This window comes from Panthera uncia (assembly GCF_023721935.1).
Source record: "Panthera uncia isolate 11264 chromosome B3 unlocalized genomic scaffold, Puncia_PCG_1.0 HiC_scaffold_1, whole genome shotgun sequence".
In the NCBI taxonomy this organism is placed as follows: Eukaryota; Metazoa; Chordata; class Mammalia; order Carnivora; family Felidae; genus Panthera; species Panthera uncia.
The window spans coordinates 8935912-8957186 of record NW_026057582.1 but is presented as its reverse complement, the minus strand read 5'-3'; the positions used below and the strand labels follow the sequence as shown (position 1 = coordinate 8957186).

Here is a 21275-nt window from a genome sequence, read left to right as displayed (position 1 = left end):
AGCTGATGAGCAGAACTTGAACTTGGAAGGGAAGAAGGAGGAGAAGCGGGCAGACCCCGTCTCCTGGCAGCTGCTGGACCACCCACTCTGGGCGGGTCCTTCCAGAGCGAGAGCTCACCCCTCTGCCAGGGGTTGAGGCGTGCAGGTACTCGGTGTGGATCGCATTTTGTGAGCCTCGGTTTCCTCCTCTGGAAAATGGGGGAGTTGACAGAAGTTGCTGTCTCAGAGGACGGCTGTGAAACACAGGTAATCCGTTCACAAAGCGCCTGGCGAGCTCTCATAAGAGCTCAAGAGAGCCTTAGTTAGCCAGGAGCAGGGTGGTGAATGTGTGCCAGGGTCAGGGGTCAATCTCAAGGGACCTGGAGCACCCGGGGACCGGCTAGACATGCGAAATCTCAGCCCCAACCGGACCTACTGGGGTGGGGTCTGCCGGTTGGGGTCCAGCAAGCCCCGCAGGCGATTCCGACCCATCCACGGCAGGGTCCCTCAGCCTCAGCAGGGTGGACACTCGGGGCTGGACCATTCCCTGGGGTGGGGGCCGACCTGTGCATTGTAGGATGTGGACAGCATCCTTGGGCTCCGCCCACCAGAAGCCAGGAGCATCCTCGCAGCTGTGACCACCAGAAATGGCTCCACACCTTGTCAGATCCCCCCGGGGGGGGGGGGGGGGCAAAGTCACCCTGCGTTGAGGACAACTGACCCAAACTTTGAGAACCGCCGCTCTACGGGGCACGAAGCCGACTCCCTCCCTCGAGGATCTTACAGGGGAACTGTGTTTTTTTTTTTAATTTTTTTTTTTAACGTTTATTTATTTTTGAGACAGAGGGAGACAGAGCATGAATGGGGGAGGGTCAGAGAGAGGGAGACACAGAATCTGAAACAGGCTCCAGGCTCTGAGCTGTCAGCACAGAGCCCGACGCGGGGCTCGAACTCACGGACCATGAGATCATGACCTGAGCCGAAGTCAGCCGCTTAACCGACTGAGCCACCCAGGTGCCCCAGGGGAACTGTGTTTAATGACAGTAACCTGCAGGGCTGGGGCTACCAGCTAGATGCTCCTTAGGGAGCAAGGCACTGTTTTAGTGACAAGGAAACAGGGGCTTCAAGGTTCAAGGACATCTGGCTCCTAAGACGCAGAGCCGGGGTTCAGCCCAGGCCCTCAGGCTCTGTGACCCTTATCCCACAGCCCTGCCTGCCCCTCCCGGCTGTCTCCCTTCCTTCCCTCCCCAGCTACACCTCTCGGTACAGTCCCCTTACTTGGAAAGCTGACCCATGAGGCTCTGTCCACTTGGACCACCCTGGGGGACTTGCTTTCATGCCTGGCTCTCCCGGGGCCACCATAAATGGTCTCCCCTTGACCTGTGCCAGCTGGGGAGGGCCCGAGGGGAGAGCCCAAGTTAGACTGCTCTGTTTCCCCTTTATTCTTGGTTCCCACCTGCTCCCATTAGAATCGGCTTAACAATTCATTTTTTCTGCCTGAGTGTCCAGCGAAGGGAGTGTGAGGGGACCCGGAACCCCACTCCCAAAAAGAAGGGCGGGGGGCAGCCCCAAGTTTAAAAATCTCACCACAAATGGCGATCGAGAGTCCTAAAAGGTTTGACCTGGTCACCATTTTTCAGGGACTCGGGAAACATCATCCCAAAGTCAAGATGGTTGTACAGAGTGAGATGCTTCAGGAGGCGTGCTTTGTGGAAAGCTCTCCTGGGGGTGGGTCGGGGGTGGGGGAGCTGGTTTAGAAAAGTCCAGCCAGGGCGCTGAGTGGTCATGGCATGTGCATTCTATGGGCACCTCTGGGCCATCTCTAGGCCAGACCCACCGAGGGGGCCCAGACCAGACCCTCCTGCAAAGGGCTCACGTCACAAATCACAGCAGTGTGACAATGAAGTGACAAGAGCTGAGACACAACAACAAGGACAGAGAGGGGCTTCACGCAGCGCGGGGCGCCAGGACGGCCGCCCAACAGCGTGGAAGAAGGCACTGGATGAGACAGGACGCGAAAAAGTGGAAAGCAGGGCTCAAACGGGTAATGAGCACAAGCGTGGAAAATACGAATTCGTGGAAAAGACCACAGGCATGACACGGTAGTCACAGTGGCAGAAGAAGAGGGTGGGGGCCCCAAAAAGTGGTTCTATAACTTCCATAACCACGTGGACACAAAAACGGCAGTTGCCACAGATGATTACCCCAGGGGTGCCCGCTGTGGACCACACCGCCGTGTTGTGTCAAGGCCTTCACAAACCTTGTCTATACGGCAGGAACGGATTTCTTCTGAGTACAGATGAGGACACGGGATGGTGGGGTGGGGTGGGGGTTGGAGGGGTCAGTGGGCTCGCCCTGGAGTCCACAGCTTTCATGGCCTAGGAAGGCTCTGTTTTCAGACAGAATACTCTCAGGACAGCGCTGACAACTTCCCTCTCTCCTGCCCTGCCTTCTGCTCTCCACCTGTCGCCTCACCACCATCACCAGCCACAATGGCCCCACCAGTACCTTCGACCGCCATTTTCACGCTTTGACCCCAGGGTCTCTAGATCCGAGCCCGCTTGAGGAAACAGATCCCCAGTGAGCCATCTGGGGCCACTGGAGACAGGGTTGCGGCTGCGGACTTGACCCATTTGCTCGGAGGGCTCTGATTTCCCTGAGCCAGGTGTACAAAGTCAAATCCAGCCCCCCCCCCCCGCCCCCCCGCGACGTCCTGGGACAGCTCCACCCCAGCGGACTCGGGTGGCTCATTTGACTTGCAGCATTCCATCACCGACAAACTTTGCTAAAGAAATGACCACCGCCGACAGCAGGGACAACGCCAATAACAACTGCCATCTGTCACGAGGGTGACAGACGTCAGCTACCGAAAGCCCCTGCCAGGTGTGGAGGCTTTACGGATAGATATCCTCTTACCTGAACAACCCCACGAGGCGGGGGCAAGATTCCCTTCCCTTCGATAGATGAGGCATTTGAGACTCAGGACAGTGGAATAACTTGTCCGGGCGGCAGGCGATGCTGGGAGGGCACTTCCTGTGATGGGGTCAGAGGTCAGGCAGGGTAGGAGTTCCACCCGAGGGTCTCAGGGACAAACGTGGGGCAGGCGATTCAGAAGGGGGCCTGGGGCTCCGCGACACGGCGCAGGGAGGGAAAAACGGAGGCACCGAGATCGCAAACTGCAGCATTAAAAGGTCCTTAGAAATCACAGTCTGCCTTCGTCCTGCTGAGTCAAAATAGAATGCAGGCCACACAAATTACGTTGTCACCTCGAGCAGCCGTGTTACAGAAAGTCAGACAACACAGGTAAAATTCATTTGAACGGTGTGCTTCATTTAACCTACTGTATCCAAAGTATTTCCGACGTGTAACGTATATTTGAAAACCGTTAACGAGACGTTTTACATCCCTTTCCTCATAGTGGGCCTTCACACTTTGTGCATGTTACACACGTCCATCTGGACCAGACACAAGTCCCCGGTAGTCACATGACTGGTGGCTACCACGGGGGACGGCACATATCCGGGCCCTCGGGGGACACTGCGGATACTGAGGTCAAAAGAAAGAGACCGAAGGGGGCCAGAGCCACCCATGCTTGTGAACCGCCTCGCCGAACCCGACTTTGGCAGGGGACTGGTGTGGCTTAGTGGGAGGGGCACAGGTTTGGGAGCAAGAAATCTCCTGCCACCATAACGAGCTGTGTGACCGCGAGCCTGGTACTCGACCTCTCTGAGCCTCAACGCCCTATACGGAAAATGAGCAGTTCTCCTCCTCGTCCGGCTTACGTGTGAATGAAATATAAAATACCCAACGGAGTTCTTGGCAAGTGTTAGGTAATTAATCCGGGGACACAACGGGGATGCAGGTGGTGAATATATTACCACCACCCTCGGCCTCGTCATCTAGGCCGTAATCCCTCCCGACGCAGAAAAACGGCCCTTGAACGGAGCAGCCCCTCCTAGTGGCTCTGCCTGGCCTGGGACAGGGGCAGGAGAAGGAAACGAGATGGACAAGGGGAGAGGAGAGAACACACCCCACAAGGCACCAGAGTCTCAGTGCTTGCTGCGCCCCAAAGCACACAGAAGAGTAAGACAAAGGCCACCCCAGCTCCACGGCCCGGCACCAGGACCGATCTGTGTCCCATCAGTAGTGGGGAGCAGGTCTTTGGAGCTGAGCCTGCTTGAAAGAAAGTGAATCGCAGACCTTTTGATCCCTCAGATGACGGCCCAAAGCCCCATCAGCTGTGCCGAATGGAAAAGATCCAGAAGCCCCAGGGCCAACACAGCACCTAAGGCCATCGTTGTCGGCTCACGTTGGCAGAGCTGTGTCTGTGAGCCATGCTCCCGCCACCCCAGCCTCTGGATTACTTGTCCCCTCCGCACAGAATGCTCCTCTCCCCGCTTCCATCTGGCTAATTCCCATTTCAACTCAAAATGTCACTTCGTCTGAAAGTCCCTCACGGCATCTCTACGGGGTTCCCTTGTTGACGCTTAGAATAATCTCCCGTCATTATACCCCAATGGGACCATGGGAATCGACTCCCTGCCACGGGACAGGGGTAAGTCCGTACCTCCCTGGTGCCCGGGAGAGTGTCTGACATCGAGCAGACACTCAATAAATACCTTCTGGGCGCTCTCCTGGCATGAAGTTAACTCAGGAACCAGTGGAGCGCCGGTTGGTTTGACGCGGAGAGAAGATGGGCAGTATTTTAGAAAACAGAAATAGAAGTTGCAGCACCGGTGCCCGATGCCATACGTAATTTTCCACGGAATTATCCAAAAGGGTCATGGGGTATTGGATCACTTTGCCGGATTCTTCCAACAGCTGGAGAGAGCTTGGGTCAGAATGGACACGATTCACGGAATGACTGTTACGTCAACCATTGATTTTCCGAGAGCCTCAAAGCTGGAGCCTCCCATCAAAGAGTCTTTTGAGTGAGGGGCACGGGTCGTCACCGCCACTCTTCTGTGTCCCCAAGTGGAGACAGCTCGGGGGAAGCACGGCTTCCCCCTCTCATTTGCAGACACGTCACCCTGTTAGTCTCAGATGGGTGGCTACCACTCCCGGGTAGAAGCGTGGAGGAAGATTTTGCCGGTCCCATGAGCAGCGTTTCGTGGGCTCAGTCAAGGACGTGAAACCACCTGCAACATATACAGCATCCCAGCCAAAAGCCAATAGTGTCCCCCCGGTACTCACTCACTGAGGAATTCTGGCCCCAAGCCAGCCTAGGAGGCCATGTCCCCAGGGAGAAACAGTAAGAGAGGGAAATGAGTCAGAAAGGTCGCTTGATTACTAATGAGCACCCACGAGCACTGCCCCACTCTGGGCCCTTTTCTCACCCAGGCCAGACCAGTCACCTTCTGAACGCTCCGGCACGTTCCTGCCTCTGCACCTCGACTCATAACAACTTCCTCACCGCCCTCCCCCCCCCTGGCAGAGGTCATCTCTGCTCATCTCCACCGACCTCTAAATCCCTTCCCAACACAAGAGGCTGCCCTAGGCACCTTGCTGAATGGCTCAGCCCCGATCACGTCTCCCATCTCCAAAAGATCCCAGGCCTCCAACTAGAAAACTCACTGAGTGCCTGTCAACCACTGCCCTGTGGCTCTTCACCGATCCCAAGTATAGACACCAAATCCGAGCTTGAAATGTGGACTAAGTGATCAATCCATTCCCATCATTCAGTGGAACCCCGTAGCAAAATATCCACCAGCATACCCCCCTCCCAAATTGCTCTGTAAAAGAAAGAACACATTTCTTTAAAAAGTCCTGATGAGGGGCACCCGGGTGGCTCAGTCGGTTAAGCGTCCGACTTCAGCTCAGGTCACGATCTCGAGGTCCGTGGGTTCGAGCCCCGCATCGGGCTCTGTGCTGATATCTCAGAGCCCGGAGCCTGCTTCCGATTCTGTGTCTCCCGCTCTCTCTGCCCCTCCCCTGTTCATGCTCTGTCTCTCTCTGTCTCAAAAATAAATAAACGTTAAAAAAAGTTAAAAAAAAATAAAAATAAAAATAAAAATAAAAAGTCCCGATGAGGGTTGGGCACTCAGCATTCATGACTTCACTGAATCCTCCAAAAAAAAAACCCTGGGAGGGCATTACTATCCTTAAAGTCACAGCACAGGTAGAAAAGGTCGAAACTCCTCAGGGACACACGATGTGGCTAAAGTTCTGCAGCCACAAAGCGAAGGAGCTAAAATTCAAGTTCACACCTGGCTTCAAACACCTCTTTCCACTGGAGACCAGGCAGGCTCTCCTTTCTCTGGTTTTGTTCTTATTCAACAACTATGTTTACTCGATAAGAGCTGCAGGATTAAAACAAAAACAAAAAAAAGGCATCATTTCACGGGGCCTGGAGGGTCACGTATTGACTCCGTCTTTCCCGGTATCTCCAAGGTGCTTCCACAGCGCCCCTCCTCCTGGGTAATCCAACCCACTCCAAACTCTACAAGGTCAAGGGTAGTCGGTCTAGCAGTGTCTGATGGAGGCTCAGGCAGGATAATCTTTAATCTCGCCACGAAGAATGGCTTAACTTTCAAAGCTTGCCACCCGCCAGTTCTCCCCCAGGTAGCCTGTGGCCGTGGGCTCGGGATGTTTTATAAAAGCAGGCAGGGCTCCAACATCGAACGATGTAGAGACCAAACAACCCGTTGCTGGTTTCTCTCTCCCGAGGAGCCAGTACACCCCGTGGGCAAGCACAGGCTCCGGTTCTGAAATTTGCACAACAGCAAGAGCATGATGATTCGCAGGGGGGTGGGGGTCCAGCTAAAACCCCACCTGCGCGGCTGAGAGGGGATTTAGCCTGCTGGGTGGGCATTTGAGACCCGGGAGTCGGTCCGCGGCAAGTTGGTTGGAAGAGATCCCTCCATCCCTAGAGCTGCACCCCACCTGGACCCCAGAACCCCCCAGGCCTCGAAACTCTAGGTAACCAGAGTGTGCGGCTGGGAAAACAGCCACCAGGTATGACCAGACCCCTCTGTAATTTCCCTGATCTCTCCCGGTAAACAGGGCTCAGCAGCAGCCTCTGGGGAACAGTCAAAATGGAAGGGAACGGAGCCAAGCAAGTATCCTCACCCTTCAAACCTTCAAGGCTGGGGTGAATGCCGCACCTGCCAGCTTCCTCCCCGGCCGTTCTGAGATGCTTGGAGAGGCGAGGGGGCGCCTTCCTGCAGAGGACTCGGGCCTCCACTCCACACGGAGGAGGAGTCTGTTACATGCACTATGTATTTAGAGTGTAAACCCGCAAGGACGGGGAGAATGGAAGGAGGGACAACAACAAAATCTCAAAGGGTGGAGAGAAGGGAGACCCGTGGTGACCGATTAGCATCTCAAGACGTCCACACTTTAACGTGGCACCCAGCCCAGTTTACAACCCAGAGGTCTCGAAGGTTCAGGAATTAGTGGTGACAGGTACCTTTGGAAATGGGGTTGGGGCGGGGGGGGATGCAATAAAAAGACGGGGTCCCTTCATCCCCTCCCCCTTGTCTCCTGGCAGGTGTCAGTCCCATCCTCCATCAGGCACAAGACTGGAAGTTTGTTCTTCCAAGAGGATAAAGCAGAAATTCTGAGTATGACTTGAGCTGAGGACTGCACAGTGAGTGACTTCTGCACACTGGAAGCAGAGGAGGCCCCTGCCCCCCGCCCTCTTTCTTCTCCCAGCTCTCAGACCCCCACCCCGCACCCCAGCACCCTGGCCTGGACCCTCCGGACGGAAGACTGCAAGACTCAGTCTGACCAGCCAGGAGGGAAGATCTAAAGATACGGACATAGGGGTTCCCCATGACACAACCCAGCGGGGCACCCTTGAGAGAGGCTCTGACCAAGAAACCCCACCCCCTGGGCACTGAGCTTTCGCTTTTCAGTCCCCAGCTCTATTTCTTTTAATGTTTGTTTATTTATTTGGAGAGAGAGAAAGCGCAGTAGGGGAGGGGCAGAGAGAGAGGGCCAGAGAGAATCCCAAGGAGGCTCCACACTTAGTGCGGAGCCCGATGCGGGACTCAGTCCCACGACCGTGAGATCATAACCTGAACGGAAATCAAGAGCTGGACGCTTAACTGACTGAGCCACCCAGGTGCCCCAGTCCCCAACTCTTAAATATGAGAAAACAATCAAGGGCCATGAGCCAGCTAAACAAAGAAGCCTTTAACATGAAAGCTCCAGACCAAACAAACCCACATAAGCAAAGAGAAGGGTAGATGTAACATTCACACGCAGCACATCCGGAGTGCACCAGCATGGCTCTATGCCCTTTGCCTCCAACCACTCATGTCATCAGCACAACCTTTGAGGCAGATCTCAATATTATTACTTTCATTTCACAGATGAGGGGCTTGGAGAAGAACGAGGTTACATAACTTGCCCAAGGTCACAAAGCAAGTGAGTGGCAGTGCTAGGATTCGAACCAGGCTATTTGGCTCCAGGCCTCGGCCATCACGGTCCACCGTGAATATTCCCAGTGTGTGAGAGCAGGTATTGCATTCCTGAAATAAGGCTCCTCTAAAGAATAAGAAAGAGCTCTTGCAAAGTAAAAACGTGGTAGGTTAAAATATGGAATATAAACACTGATGAAATCTCCCAGAAAGTAGAGCAAAAAGCAAAGGGGATGGAAAATAGAAAAAGATAAGAAAATTAGAGGATTAGTCCAAAAGGACCAATGTCCAAATAAAAGGAGTTCTAGAAGATTAGAGAAAAACAAAGAGCAGAAATCATGACCCACCCACCCCCCAAATAAAAAGAAAATCCAAGACAATTTCCCAGACAGAAGGACACAGTTCCAGATGGAAATGTGACACTCAGTGATCAGTACAATGCATGAAAAGAGACCACACCCAGGCAGGTCACCCTGGAGTTTCGAGGTGCTGGGGACAAAAAGAGGATCCTATAAACTTCCAGAGAGAATGAAACAGGTCACAGAAAAGATCGGGAATGGCCTCACACTTCTCAACTGCAACCCCGGAGGCTAGAAGACAGTGGAACAAGGCTTCTATGCTCCAAGGGAAAATGATTTCCAACCATGAATTTGATGCCCAGCTAAACTAGCAATCAAGAATCAGAGGAGAATAAATTCATTTTCCCATGTGCAAGTTCTCAGAAAACTGACCACTCAGGCGCCCATTCTCAGGAAGGATATGCCCCTGGATTCAACAGACTAAGCCAGAAGAGGAAGGCAGGAAATGGGAGAGCTAACCCAGGAGAGAGGTAAGGGGGCCACAGGTGACAGTGATAGAGCACCCAGGTGACAGCCAGACTCCAGATCTACTGGAGTAGACCAAAGGACCCTGATGTGCTCAAGAAGAGGAAACCGAGAGAATTTTCCTGATGCAGCCAAACAACTTGAGGGGATATCCAGAACACCAACAGAGCTGGGGGGATGAATCAATGAGCACATATGCCAATTCTAACAGTTTTGAACTCCAAGGAAACCAAAAGTAGAACAGGAAAGGGAGAGCGATCATAAGTCACTACGTGCCTCCGCTCCGAATAGTGCCCGCCTAGTAGTAGCATTGTAAACTCCAGTCACTAATCTTACCAAAATTACGATGAAGATATACCAGGCAGCTGGGAGGACAGGAAAGATCGGAAGTTAAAAGAGGTAAACAGGAGATCTATATCCTTACCTTCCACGGTCAGAAACCAGAGCCCTGAACCAAAACAAAACCAAACAAACAAAAAATCAAGACAAAGGAATACATGTATGTTATTCAGAGACCAAGAGGAAAATACCAAAATCATCAGCTAAACAATCTGCAAGTCGATTGCCTCTGGGAAAGGGGACAACGTGGGGGAACTGCTACTTTTTATGCAAACCTTGGAAAACTAGACTCATGTGTGATTTCGAAAAGGCAAGGTCCAGGGAAACACGTTGAGGGAGGCGTGATGCCACCGAATATTCTTTGTCACCAAAAAGATGCTGTAAGCCTCTGATATCTACAGCTAGTCATTACTAGAGAGTCTGAAACTAAAAACCCTGCTCTGCCAGACTCTGGAGTCCGCACTTTCCCTTTGAGTCTGCAATCACACATTCAACAAACGTAAACTGAGCTGAGCACACGCTGAGCCTGGAACAGGAAAACAGACCCTGGGACACAGTGGTGGGCAGGATGGGCCCCAGTGCCCAACCCAATGAGTTTTCTGGTCTACCAGGGCCAACCAGCAGTCAACGAGCCATCACTAATAACAGATCCCAGTACAGCAGTGCCCACCCTGGGCAAGCAGAGTCTATCAAGGGTAACACTTGACTGATTCCCAGCCTCCCCCTCTGCTAGCCCATCATCAGTCCGTGGCATCATGGCGCCTGGTCCCCACGCCCCCCCCCCCCCAAGCCCCCTACAGGTAAGCCATCACATGCCATTTCATGGCACTTGCCCACAGCAATTCTGGGAACCGGACAGGCCATCATCGGGCCTGCCAACACCTTTGCTACTGGGGCCCAAGGCTTCCAAGCTTTGATTTTCAAGGTATCACTGTTTTGTTTTGTTTTAGATCAGAGTCAAGCTCAAAGGCCAGACCAGCTCTCCAAGGGAGAGTTCCACGGTCCCTTGTGTGCATGAAAGGGAAGTGAAAACCTCGGACAGACTGGCCCCCAGCAAGTGCCGGTGGGGGTGGAGGGTGGAGGGCCACGGTCGGTCTCAGATGGCACAATGTGAAACGAAACCCCAGACATGCTGCTGTCTGGCTGCAGGACAGGGTCAAGTTTCTGACCTCCTCTGGGCCTCGGCGTCTGCCTCTGTAGAGGGGATACAACCTCAGGGGTTATGGTGGAATTAAAGGCTATGGTGAAGGTGACCTTGCTTTATAATCTGCCACTGCCCTTATCACAACCCATGACGAAGATAACAGGCTGGTTTCCCGTGGCGGCCTCCAGTCAGTCCTGCCATAATTCAAGGTTACAAGGATTTCATTCTGTCAGCCTCTCAAAATGGGACCCCTGCACCCGCTCTTCTCAGCTCTGCTCCCGGGAATCACTAATCAGGAACCGTCAGTTAGGAATTTGGACTCGATTGTGTCACAGTGTGAAGAACCTGGTAGGTATGTGACCATAGACGGCTGAGTCGCTGAGTCCCCTCGGGTAAGGCTCAATACCCAAAGCTGGCCGATTCCTGCCCAACATCCTTGAGCCTGGCTGGTCCAGCTTCCTTCCCGGGTGCCAGGTCAACGTGAGTCCAGCCTGCGGCTTTCAACCCCTGACGGAATGTTACCCAAAGTTGGGAACTGCCAATCAGCCGGTTCCCGAATGCTGTGCTCTCGGGTTCTCAGCAGGCGTCGATATGTCACGCGAAGTAGAAGACCGTTTCAAATGGCCCGGACCCACTCGCTCGTGTGTCTCAACCCGACCGGAACATGGAGATTAGAACGGAGACTACAGCTGCCAGAGTGTGTTGAATCCCAAGAACAGGGTTCGTGCCTAGAAGCTGCCGGGATGTCACCCTCTCACTGCCACAGCCATCCACACTGCCCGGGGCCACAGAGCAGAGGATGGGCTCCGTGACATGGTCCCCTGGCTGTGCACAGCCCTGCGTGTATCTCAGATCACGCTGAGATTGCACTGCCTGTGGACGCCTGGGTGGAGTCTGCAGGCTCAGGCCAGCCCCCTCTCCTGTCCCCTCAAACCCTGTTCTCCTGCCCTCGGCCAGGCAGCCTCCCCAAGTCCCACAGTCAGCTGGTGGCAGCCCTGTGGCCAGAGCCCCGGTCTCTACACTCCCAGCTCGGGCTCGATGCCACCGCCTGGGTGTCGGCCAGGCTTGATAGCCGCCATTTGCAATTCATTCGCGCATTAGTTTCCTATTGTTGCTGTGACAAATTACCACATGCTGAGTGGCTTCAAACGACACCAATTTATTATCTAACATTTTTGTAGGTCAGAAGCCCGCGATGGGTTTGACGGACTAAAATCAAAGTTCTCAGCGGAACTGCACTCCTTCTGGGGAACTCTTAGGGGGGACTCCATTTCTTCTCTCTTCCAGCTTCTAGAAGCTGCTGCTTCAGCTCACGGCCCCTTCCTGCAATGGCATCACTATGACCTGCTTCCAGTCATCTGCCCCCCTCCCCCTCTCTTTCTCTCCCCCTCTGGCCCTCCTGCCTCCCTAAGGATGCTTGGGATTCACTGGACCCAGCTGGATAATCCAGGATAATCTCCCCATCTCAACGTCGACATTCACTTAATCGCATCTGCAGAGTCGCTTTACCAAGTGAGGTAACGTAACCCCAGGTTCCGGAGATTAGGATGTGACTGTCTTTGAGGGCACGGGGCTCAGCCTACAGCAACACAGCAAACAGTTCCAAAGACCTAATCCATAGTAGGGGCTCACAGGATGAAGATATAAGCATTCCTTCCAGGGACCCACTCAGGGGGCTCTCCTGTGTCCAGAGGAAGAGGCTGTGATTTCCGCCCAGGCAGGTGCAGGCGAGGTTCTGGGAGGCTGCTCTAGGCCAGGTCGTGGTCATTCTCTGCAGGAGTCATGCAGACAAACGTACAGGGACAAGGACGGGCGGGCCTGGGGTGGGGGTCGGGGGGAGCGCAGCGGGGTCTGGTTCATTCCAGGAAGGACGGGAGAAGGGTGGGGGGGGGGGGCGAGCACACAGCAGGGCTCCTTCCTAAGGGCAAAGAAGACTGAACCAGGGAAGGATCTCGGGCCGCCCGGATGAACTGGGATTAGAGGTGCTGGAGGCAGCTGGGCAGTGGTCCTAGCAGTTGAGGAGGAGGATGTTGGCAGAGGCAGGTGAGAAGGGAAAGGCCAGAGGACCAGGGCTGACGCGGGAGGGGAGGGCGAGCGGAGGATGCAAATGTGAGGGCTCAGTGACTTCACCACCCAACCGGCAGGGTCATCTCCGGGCCCCTCCCCACCCCCCGCCCCAGTTCCCAGCTACAAGGCCTCAGAACCCTGCTTTTTAAGTATGTCATACCATCGAGGATTAAAAATAGTTTAAAAGAGGAGAGGGATATAAATATCGCTGAGGTTCCTGCCTACATGGAGAGCCCCCCAGGAGAGAGAAGCAGGAGTGGGGCATGACGTCGTCAGAGCCCTAAAGGTCCTTCCAATCAGACCCCCTAGGTTTGCACACCAACGTGACTGCAGGGCTTCTGTAGGTCCCCCTGATCCTCCCGGGCCTGTCCTCGTCCTCGGGGGACTTTGGACTATAATCTCCCGGAAGCAGTGTCTCAGGGCTCGGGAAGGGGAAGAAGAAGAGGAAAAGGTCAGCTGCACGGGCTACTTCCGAGACCACTTCCCTGTGCTCCCCCCCGACCCCCACCCCGGCCACGATCCTACTGAAGAGCCGACACCCCACCCACCGGCATACACCCCCCCTGCTCCCTGGTTGCACTCTACAGACTGCAGATTTGCAATTACAGAGTTTTCCCCGCCCCCAGAATCCCCCCTGGATTGGGTCTCGCCTCACCCCCAGACGCCTGCAGCACCCCCCCTTAAGCACCCTCAGTCCTAACTGGCTTATCTCAGCCTCGTGATGTGCACTGGGGACTCCTGCAGTGGCCCATTCACCCCTCTGTGCCAGCTCCCCGGATTTCGGGAGGACTCGGTAACTGCTCTTTGGCTGAATGGCCAGGCTTCAAGGACAAGTCCTTTACTAAGGCAGGGCCAGAACCTGCCCCAGGCACAAACCTACCCTCCAGGAAACAAGCCTGGGCCGTTGTACAGGCAACAGGCATCCCCTGCTGATGTCATCCCAAGCATCCCCTACCTGTCCTGTGCCAAGTCTGGGTTTAGAAGAAAGGTCCCTGCCATCCCACTGGAAGCTCTCTGGTTTCCCACGGTCCAAAGATTAAATAACCAAATCGTAAATGTTTTTGGTTCTCTTTTAAAGTTTATTTATTTTGAGAGAGAGAAAGGGAGCACGAGCAGGGGAGGGGCCGAGAGAGAGGGAGACAGAGAGTCCCAAGCAGGCTCGCCCGGCGCGGGGCTCAAACCCACAAACCGTGAGATCACGACCTGACCCGCGACCGAGAGACGGACGTTCAACCAACTGAGCCACCCAGGCGCCCCAGCCTTTTCGGTCTTGTGGGTGCTTCCCCGTCACAACGACGTAGTGAGCGTCGTAGGGCAAAAGCAGCCCTGGACAGTACGCAAACAAACGAGCACAGCTGTGTTCCAATAAAACTTTATTCACCAAAGCAGCCCGCGGGCCAGATTCGGCCTGCAAACCATAGAGTGCCACGCCCCCTGCTCCGATACAATTCATGAGAGAAAAGGAGGGTCCGGTGAGGGGGGACAAAAACCCACCAAAGATTCTTTAAAGCCACATTTGTGATTTGCGATGCCGCCTCTAATTCCTTCTGTGACACGGTCTACCACTGTAAAAAAAAAAAAAAAAAAAAAAAAAAAAAAAAAAAGGATGTGCAGGGAGGGGGTGGGAGAAATAAGAAAAGGTTTCTATGGGAACAGAGAGTTCACTTTGAACGGGTCCATCACTAAAAAGACAATTACTTTCTTTTTCTCACTTCCCCTCTGAAGAGGGCAGGCGTGACCTCAGGCTGCTCGGGCAGGACCGTGCCCAGTGCCTCAGCTGTTCCAGTCAAAAGTTAAATGCCAGAGTGTTCCATGGGTCAGGGAGGGCCGTTAATGTAATCTGGGCCTCTTGGGCAAGGGGCCGCGTCCCCAGGGCGCTGAATCGAGGCAGGAGCTCGGCCTCTCTCACGAGGCTGCCCACCCCAGGCAGCTCTGGGGGACCCCAATGGCGTCAAGGCCACGGCCACTAATAAGCGTCCCTGCGGCAAAACCTCTTCCCAGGCCCGCTGCCAACTGACCGAGGCCCCCTCTCGCTACCGACAAACCTTTTACGGGATGGCTCCTGAACGCTCTTGTTCCTCAATACAAATGTGGGGGACGGCGGGGGTCCCTACTTTGCCCTGACCGTGGGCGGGTCACGACACCCTCCTGGGCACTCTGCCCCGCTCGTTCAGAGGTGTCCCAGCCCTTCCCCGGGCTTGTCACAGGAGCTGTAACTGAGCAGCCAAGACTAAACCAAGAAGGCACGTCATTTACTGAGGGGTGCCTCTATAACAAACTTATCAACTGCAACCTTTTCTCCGGCGGACCCTTAGTGGCGGGGAACGGGGGAGGGGAGTCCCTAGCGCCTGACAGTGAAAAGAACCCAGCGGTGCGACAGGCCGTGCTCAGCTTCGCCCACCGTCACATGCCGGCTGCCCGCCTGTGCCAGGGACTGGAACTTGGGTGCCTTTACACGGCCATATGCTCCGTTCAGGCCACGTCACTCCTCAAACCACCTTCCAAGGGGGCCGTCCGAGCCCAGCCCTCTCGTCTTGCAATGAGGAAACTGAGGCACAGCCATGGGAAGACATGTGCCAGGACCCAGAGCCAGGCCTTCAGCCTCCAGCTCCTGGCTAGGGCTTCCCAGAGCTGCACAGCACGCTCCGCCTGGAAAGGCCCCCCTGGAGAAGAGTCCACACCCCGAGTTAGGGGTGGAGCCAGGTCTGGAACGTGGTCTTTGGGAGGCAAAATCCACAGTTAACTCAAAGCCTGTGGCCCAACTCCAGCAGGGAGCAACCCCCCCCCCCCCCGCCACCGCCAAAATGTTCTACATGAGGATTTATTCTTTAGAAGAAAGCACACAGATCAGGACTGGGGTCCTTATAGGCAGCAGGTTGTGCATTTGATTTTGTACTCATACAGAAACCTCTGGCATATTTGCTGCATCCCCCAAGAGCTGGGGGGAGGCGGGGGCAGGAACGATTCCTCCTCGGTGCCTTCTCTTCCCTGGGTGCTGGGTAACTCTGACCCCAGTGACATCCCTGATCCCCCTGTGGTAGGCACAGGAGGTCTACAGGTATGGAGAGAAGAGCCAGGAGGGCAGGATGCCGGGGGGCTTGGAGCCAGTGGGTGGCCGAGGGAGAGGAGACTGGTGGGCGTCCCACCCCAGACCACAGAGGGTCCCGCGTGCCAGGCTAAGGGGCTTGGACTTGACCGCGTGAGCCAGTGTGGCCCAGCATTTTTCACATCACCGCGTCCACGGAAAATGATGCTATTATCCTGGGATGGACCGGGGTGCTGCCCTCGGCCCACAGTTTGGCCCCGGAGACCCGCCGAAGGGATTAGCGGGGAAACGCGCCGGGTGGCTGAGTGCTGGGTAGGCTGGAGGAGGTGACACGGGGCCCAGAGCCATAAAGAGGTCACCATAAAGAGGCAAGCATGGGGAGGGCCTGCTCCTGGGCCGGAGCCATCGCAATCACAGGATGGGGGTGGACCACCTGGGAGGGGCCGATCTTTCTCACCACACAGGCACCGTCCTGCCCAGAGCCTGCCTTCAGGCTCTCCTGACTTTCCTTCCTGCTCTGTGCCCCGGAGACTCTGTGCAGTCAGGCTTCCTCCTGCTCGGCACTCAAGGCCTGACCGCCAACGCCCCTCCTCGGACGGGCCTTCCCAGCTCCCCGCCCTGAGGCTACCAGCTCCTCCCTGGGCGCCCAGTGCACATGACTCATAGAGCTGGTGCCACAGGACGCACGGGCTCCGTCTGACCTGGGTTCACATCCCAGCCCCACTTACAAGCCTGCGACCTCGGGCACATCATTTGACCTCTCCACTTCCGAAAACCAGCACCCACCTCAAAGGCCGGCGGAAGACATTACAGGTGGCAGTTAGGACCGTGCCTGGCACTCCGTCAGGGGACCGAGCCATCAGACTGCTACCACTTCTGTCTGGAGGTCAGTCCCAAGTGCCCCAAATCGCAGTTCCTGTTTGCCAAGCCCGGGCGGGACGGCTTCCCGACCGATTGGGAATGAGGGAGACGCGGAGGCAGGGGTGGGGACACTGCTCCGGGGGTGCTAGCCAGCAGGGCCCAGCTGGCAGGGGGGTGGGGGGAGGGGAGGCATCGCCCCTACGTTCCCCCAGAGCAGCAGTGGGGAGAGACTTCTGTCCGCCCAGGCCCACCTGACTCCATGCACCCCCCAGCTCCGGGTAACAGGTCTTAACCAAGCTGTTCTGCATTGCCGGGGTCAAGGTTCACAGCATCAGACCCAACAGGCGCCAGAGCAACGGGAGACAGCCGGAAGCAGGACGGGTGGGACCCCGTCTGGCTTCAGGCTCCTCAAAGGCAGGGACGAGAACCAACTGAATTTCTCGCTGCCTGCACACAGCTCAGTGCTGGGCACACGTTTGCTGAACAGAACAGAAACGTGCTGGGAATTCTGAGGATGGCGGAGGCTTCCTACCGGAACAGGAGCATCCTCCGAATCTTGGCCCAACACCCCCCCCCCCCATCGTTGAGCAATGGTCAGACCTGGTGGGACATCAGCTGGACCCTGAGGTCGGGTCAAAGGGGGAAAGGGGGCAGCCAGAGTCGCCTTGTCATTACGAGAGCACCAGAACCCTCACCACCCACGGCCAGGCCACGAGCTAAGGCACAGGATGGTTAACGGGCCACCTCTAACCTCAGTTCTACCCCTCAAGGCCCCAAGGAAGTGGGGCCACCAGGCGGAAGCTGCCAGCATCCTACAAGTCTATTTTCTCCTCCCTGGAAAGGTCAACGGCTTGGGCCACCTCCGTTTCCTTGAAAGGGACCCTGTGAGGGGGTCACGGGCAGCCTTTGCCCAGAGGGACACCCCCCTTTGCTCTCCACCACCGAGTCCTTGATCTGCAAACACTTATTATGAGCCATCGCCATCAAAGGGAGCATATCAACGAGGGCTTCGTCTGCCCCTGTGTCGGGGACAGCAAGTTGAGTGACAGGCCTCTTGGGAGAGACCGTGCTCTCTATCCAGCTCACCCCGACCTCCAAAGACAGGTCAGGAAGTGTTCGTTCCAGGGTTCCGTGGGAGGTGATCTGGTGACATCACAGTCCTCTCTACTTGGACACCTGATCTCCAGTTCAGGGACATAGACGAAGGGTTCGAGGAGCAAACGTGCAGAGGTCGAGACGCCTCTGAGTCAATTTCACTATGTAGGTCCATAGAAAGATGTACACACAGGGCTGTGCTAGGGAACCGATCCTCCCTGAAATGCAGCGTCCTCAAGACTGACATTTTGGAGCAATGCACCTGGCCCCAGGACCACAGGCGTCAAAGCTTTGTACGAAGAATAGGACTGCCTGACCATGCAACAGCTGCCATGGGCAGAAGGAGGCTGGACATCCTCCTTGGTCCCTCCGATTACAGACTCGTGAAATGCCCACGGCCATCGCCACAACAGCTCTTGACTACCTGTGCTGTAAGCAAACGCACAGCTTTAAGCAAACCACCCTTCTGCCTGGGCTCCTCCTGCCCTCCTTTGACTGCCACCCACACGGCGGCGTTCAGATGAATGAGCCTCCCCGCCCCCACCCCGCCCGTGGCCCGCATAGCTGGTGAGCCAGACATATCTGGGCCCGGCGACACCCACCAGCTGCTCTGGGCAGAGGCTCGAAGCACAGCGAGCGGGGCCTTCTGGACGTGGCCCTTTGGTCGAGACTTCTTGAGTACCACGGAGACAAGGAGAGAAACTAACTGCTAAGCATCCAGTCAAAAGACAGGGGAGCCAAGGGAACATTGGAGAGAGAGGATGCACCCCGGGCCCCACCTCCTGTCCCACGGCAGCAAAGCCACGGGCCAGCAGGCCAGCGCCTCCACAGCACAAGCATCCCCCCAGGGGACGGACAGTTTCACAAGAGCCCCACACCGCAAACAACCCAAATGTCCCTGGGCGGTGAGCAGACCAACAAAGTGGGGTGCTTCCAGGCGACAGAAGTGTCCAATGACAAGGAACTAAGTGTTGCCTGGGTCCGGGGCTGGGAGCTAACAGATGCACACGCGGACAACCGGGGAGCTGTTTCAAGCCGTGAAAATGTTCCAAGACTGGATTGTTGGGATGTCTGCCCAACTCTGGAGACTTACTAAAAACTACTGAATGGTAAACTTAAAACAGGTGAATTTTATGATATGTGAATCGTACCTTAATAGTCTACAAAAACGGAAGAAATACAGGCCAGGACGTGGATGAACTGCACCAACATCCCGTGGAGTAAAAAGGGCCAGTTCAAAAGAGTATGGATTGTACTCTTCTGTTTTACGTGACGTTCTAGAGGCAAAACTATAGTAATAAAGATCAGAATAGTAGTGGCCCTGTGTGTGTGTGTCACCTCCTGGGAAGAGCGATGAGGCACCCATCCAGGGTACTGGAAATCATTAACATCTTGATCTGGATGGTGGTTACCACAGGTTACCCGGAGGCAAAAATTTGCTGGGCTCGCACTAAAGATTAATGCACATTTTATACACACACATAGCCACGTAGAAGATGTATACATAATACATATACACACATTTAAAAGTTTACCTTTTAAAATAGCAAAACCATTTGGATGCTCAAATTATAACTGGCATTGCCTAAAAGTGAGGACAGTTCCCTGGGAGTGGAGAGAAGAGGCCATTCAGTGAACTCCTACCTAACCTTCAGAACCCATCTCAAATTGTCCCCATTCAGTGAAGCCTTCTCTCATCATTCTAGGTATAACTGCTCAAACTGCTGAGCATCCCTTCACAAAAGTCGATCCCCGATCCCCTGTATGCCGGGAGCTGATCTTAGAGCAAGGCAGGAAGTTGTTACATTAAGAATTGGTTAGCATGTGTTTATGAAACACCCACGGACTGCTTAACGCACGCAGACACACGCACAAACACACCACGACGGCCCAAACCACGAGCCATCTCAGCAAAAGACACTAATTCCCACGTCCAAATAGGATGTCAGTTCTGGGGCAACAGGATCCAGATGTGAGGCTTATTATCTAAAGGGATCCAGCCTGATCCTCCTTCTTTCACACAAATCACAGCCAGAAGAGATCAGGGGAACCCAGAGCAAAGTCAGGGTCCAGTGTCTACTGTACTAGCCCCCCCCCACCACCCTATTTCGGGTCACCTTTGCTTGCACTGTCCTCGCACAGCCTAGGGGTGGAGCCGGTCTAAATGGACTCCCAGGGAACATTCCATCAGGTGTAATGTTTAAACTCTACTGACTACCCCGCCACCCCCCCCCCCCCACTGCACCCTGCCTGCTGGGGCTCCCTACCCTCCAGCAGTAAAGGCAGGCACCTGCTGGCGGGGGCGGGGAAGGACGACACCCCACAGCCTTATCATCTCTCTGTCCAGGTTTCCCAGCTTCTCTCTGCAGCGCCCCCAACCTTGGAATCTCTAGAAGCCCAGGTCAGCCCAGGAAACTGCTAAAGAAAGTTCCCCGGCCCAGCCAGGTCTATGTGTCTGAAGAGAGGCCGGAAGTGGAACTCTAGTTCAGCAAAGCCCACGTATGAAAAGAGAGAGAGGCTGGAACCACACCTCCAGGAAAAGCCGCTTTCTTTGGGCGGGTGGGTGGGTGAACGGGTTACCGGGCGACTGTGGGTGACTTTTTCCCTTTAACTATTGTCGTGCTTTCGAAGTTTCCACAATGAATAAACTCTTAATACACTTCACGTGTGGTGGGAGCCACCCCTAGCCCTCGGGACTCAGTGACCTCCCAAGTTTCTCTTTCACCTTGTGACAAGGTAGCCCGGGTCCCAGCGTCCCGGGCCGGTGGGCGGGGCTTGTCGCCCACTCCCCAGTGGAGCCTCGGCCAAGGGAGGGGCCGCTCCCTGCCTCAAAGTGGCCTGAATGGGCTGGGAGCCTGCCGAGCCCGCCCCCCCACCCATCCGTGCCCCTGGCCCCGGGTCCCCGGCCCACCCCCTCAAGCGCCGCCCCCAGCCCGTTCCCTGAGCCTCAGAGGTACTTGGGAGGTGTGCAAGCTCACACACACGCACACGCGCGCGCGCGCGCGCGCACACACACACACACACACACACACACACACACAGTCGCACTTTCTCCTCCCTCCCTGACCTGGGCCACCGCCCCCAAGAGCCCACACGTTCAAACTTGGCCAAACTCGCAGCAGGGGCTTCAGGGGAGCCGTGACGTCCCCCCAAAGAAAGCGGGACCCCCAACACACACACACACACACACACACACACACACACACACACACACGCACGTGTGCCGCCCCACCCCCTGGGCGACAGCAAATCTAGCCGGGGCGGCCCCGCGGGGGCTCGGGGGCGGCTGTCTCGGCCCCCTCCCCCAGCAAGTGACACGAGCGGGGTCGGCCGGGCGAGGGGCCACCCGACCGGGCGTCGCTCCCCGGGGGGTGGGGGGCGGGAGTCGGGGAGGGGGTGGGGGGGGGCCGGGGCGCCTTACCTTGCAGGTTCTGGACGCGGATGTCGCTGATCTGCCCGATGAGCTCCTCGCGCTGGAACCAGTCCCATTCGTGCGCAGCCATGAAGCGCGGGCGGCGGGCCGGGGCGCCGGGGCCGGGCGCGGGCGGCGGGCGGAG

General features: G+C 55.8%; 1 protein-coding gene across 5 annotated transcripts in view; it reads right to left on the bottom strand.

The window, feature by feature from the left end:
* CLMN (calmin) overlaps positions 1-21269 on the bottom strand; it is a 110107-nt gene extending 88838 nt beyond the window's left edge. For all 5 annotated transcript variants that reach the window (XR_007453605.1, XM_049612216.1, XM_049612217.1 and 2 more), the window contains exon 1: positions 21140-21269. Coding sequence is in view for 4 of the 5 variants with exons in the window: in XM_049612216.1 (XP_049468173.1) it covers positions 21140-21221 (82 nt within the window). In the remaining variant the exon portion in view is untranslated. The remainder of the gene's footprint in view (positions 1-21139) is intronic.
* Positions 21270-21275: the final 6 nt, after the last annotated feature.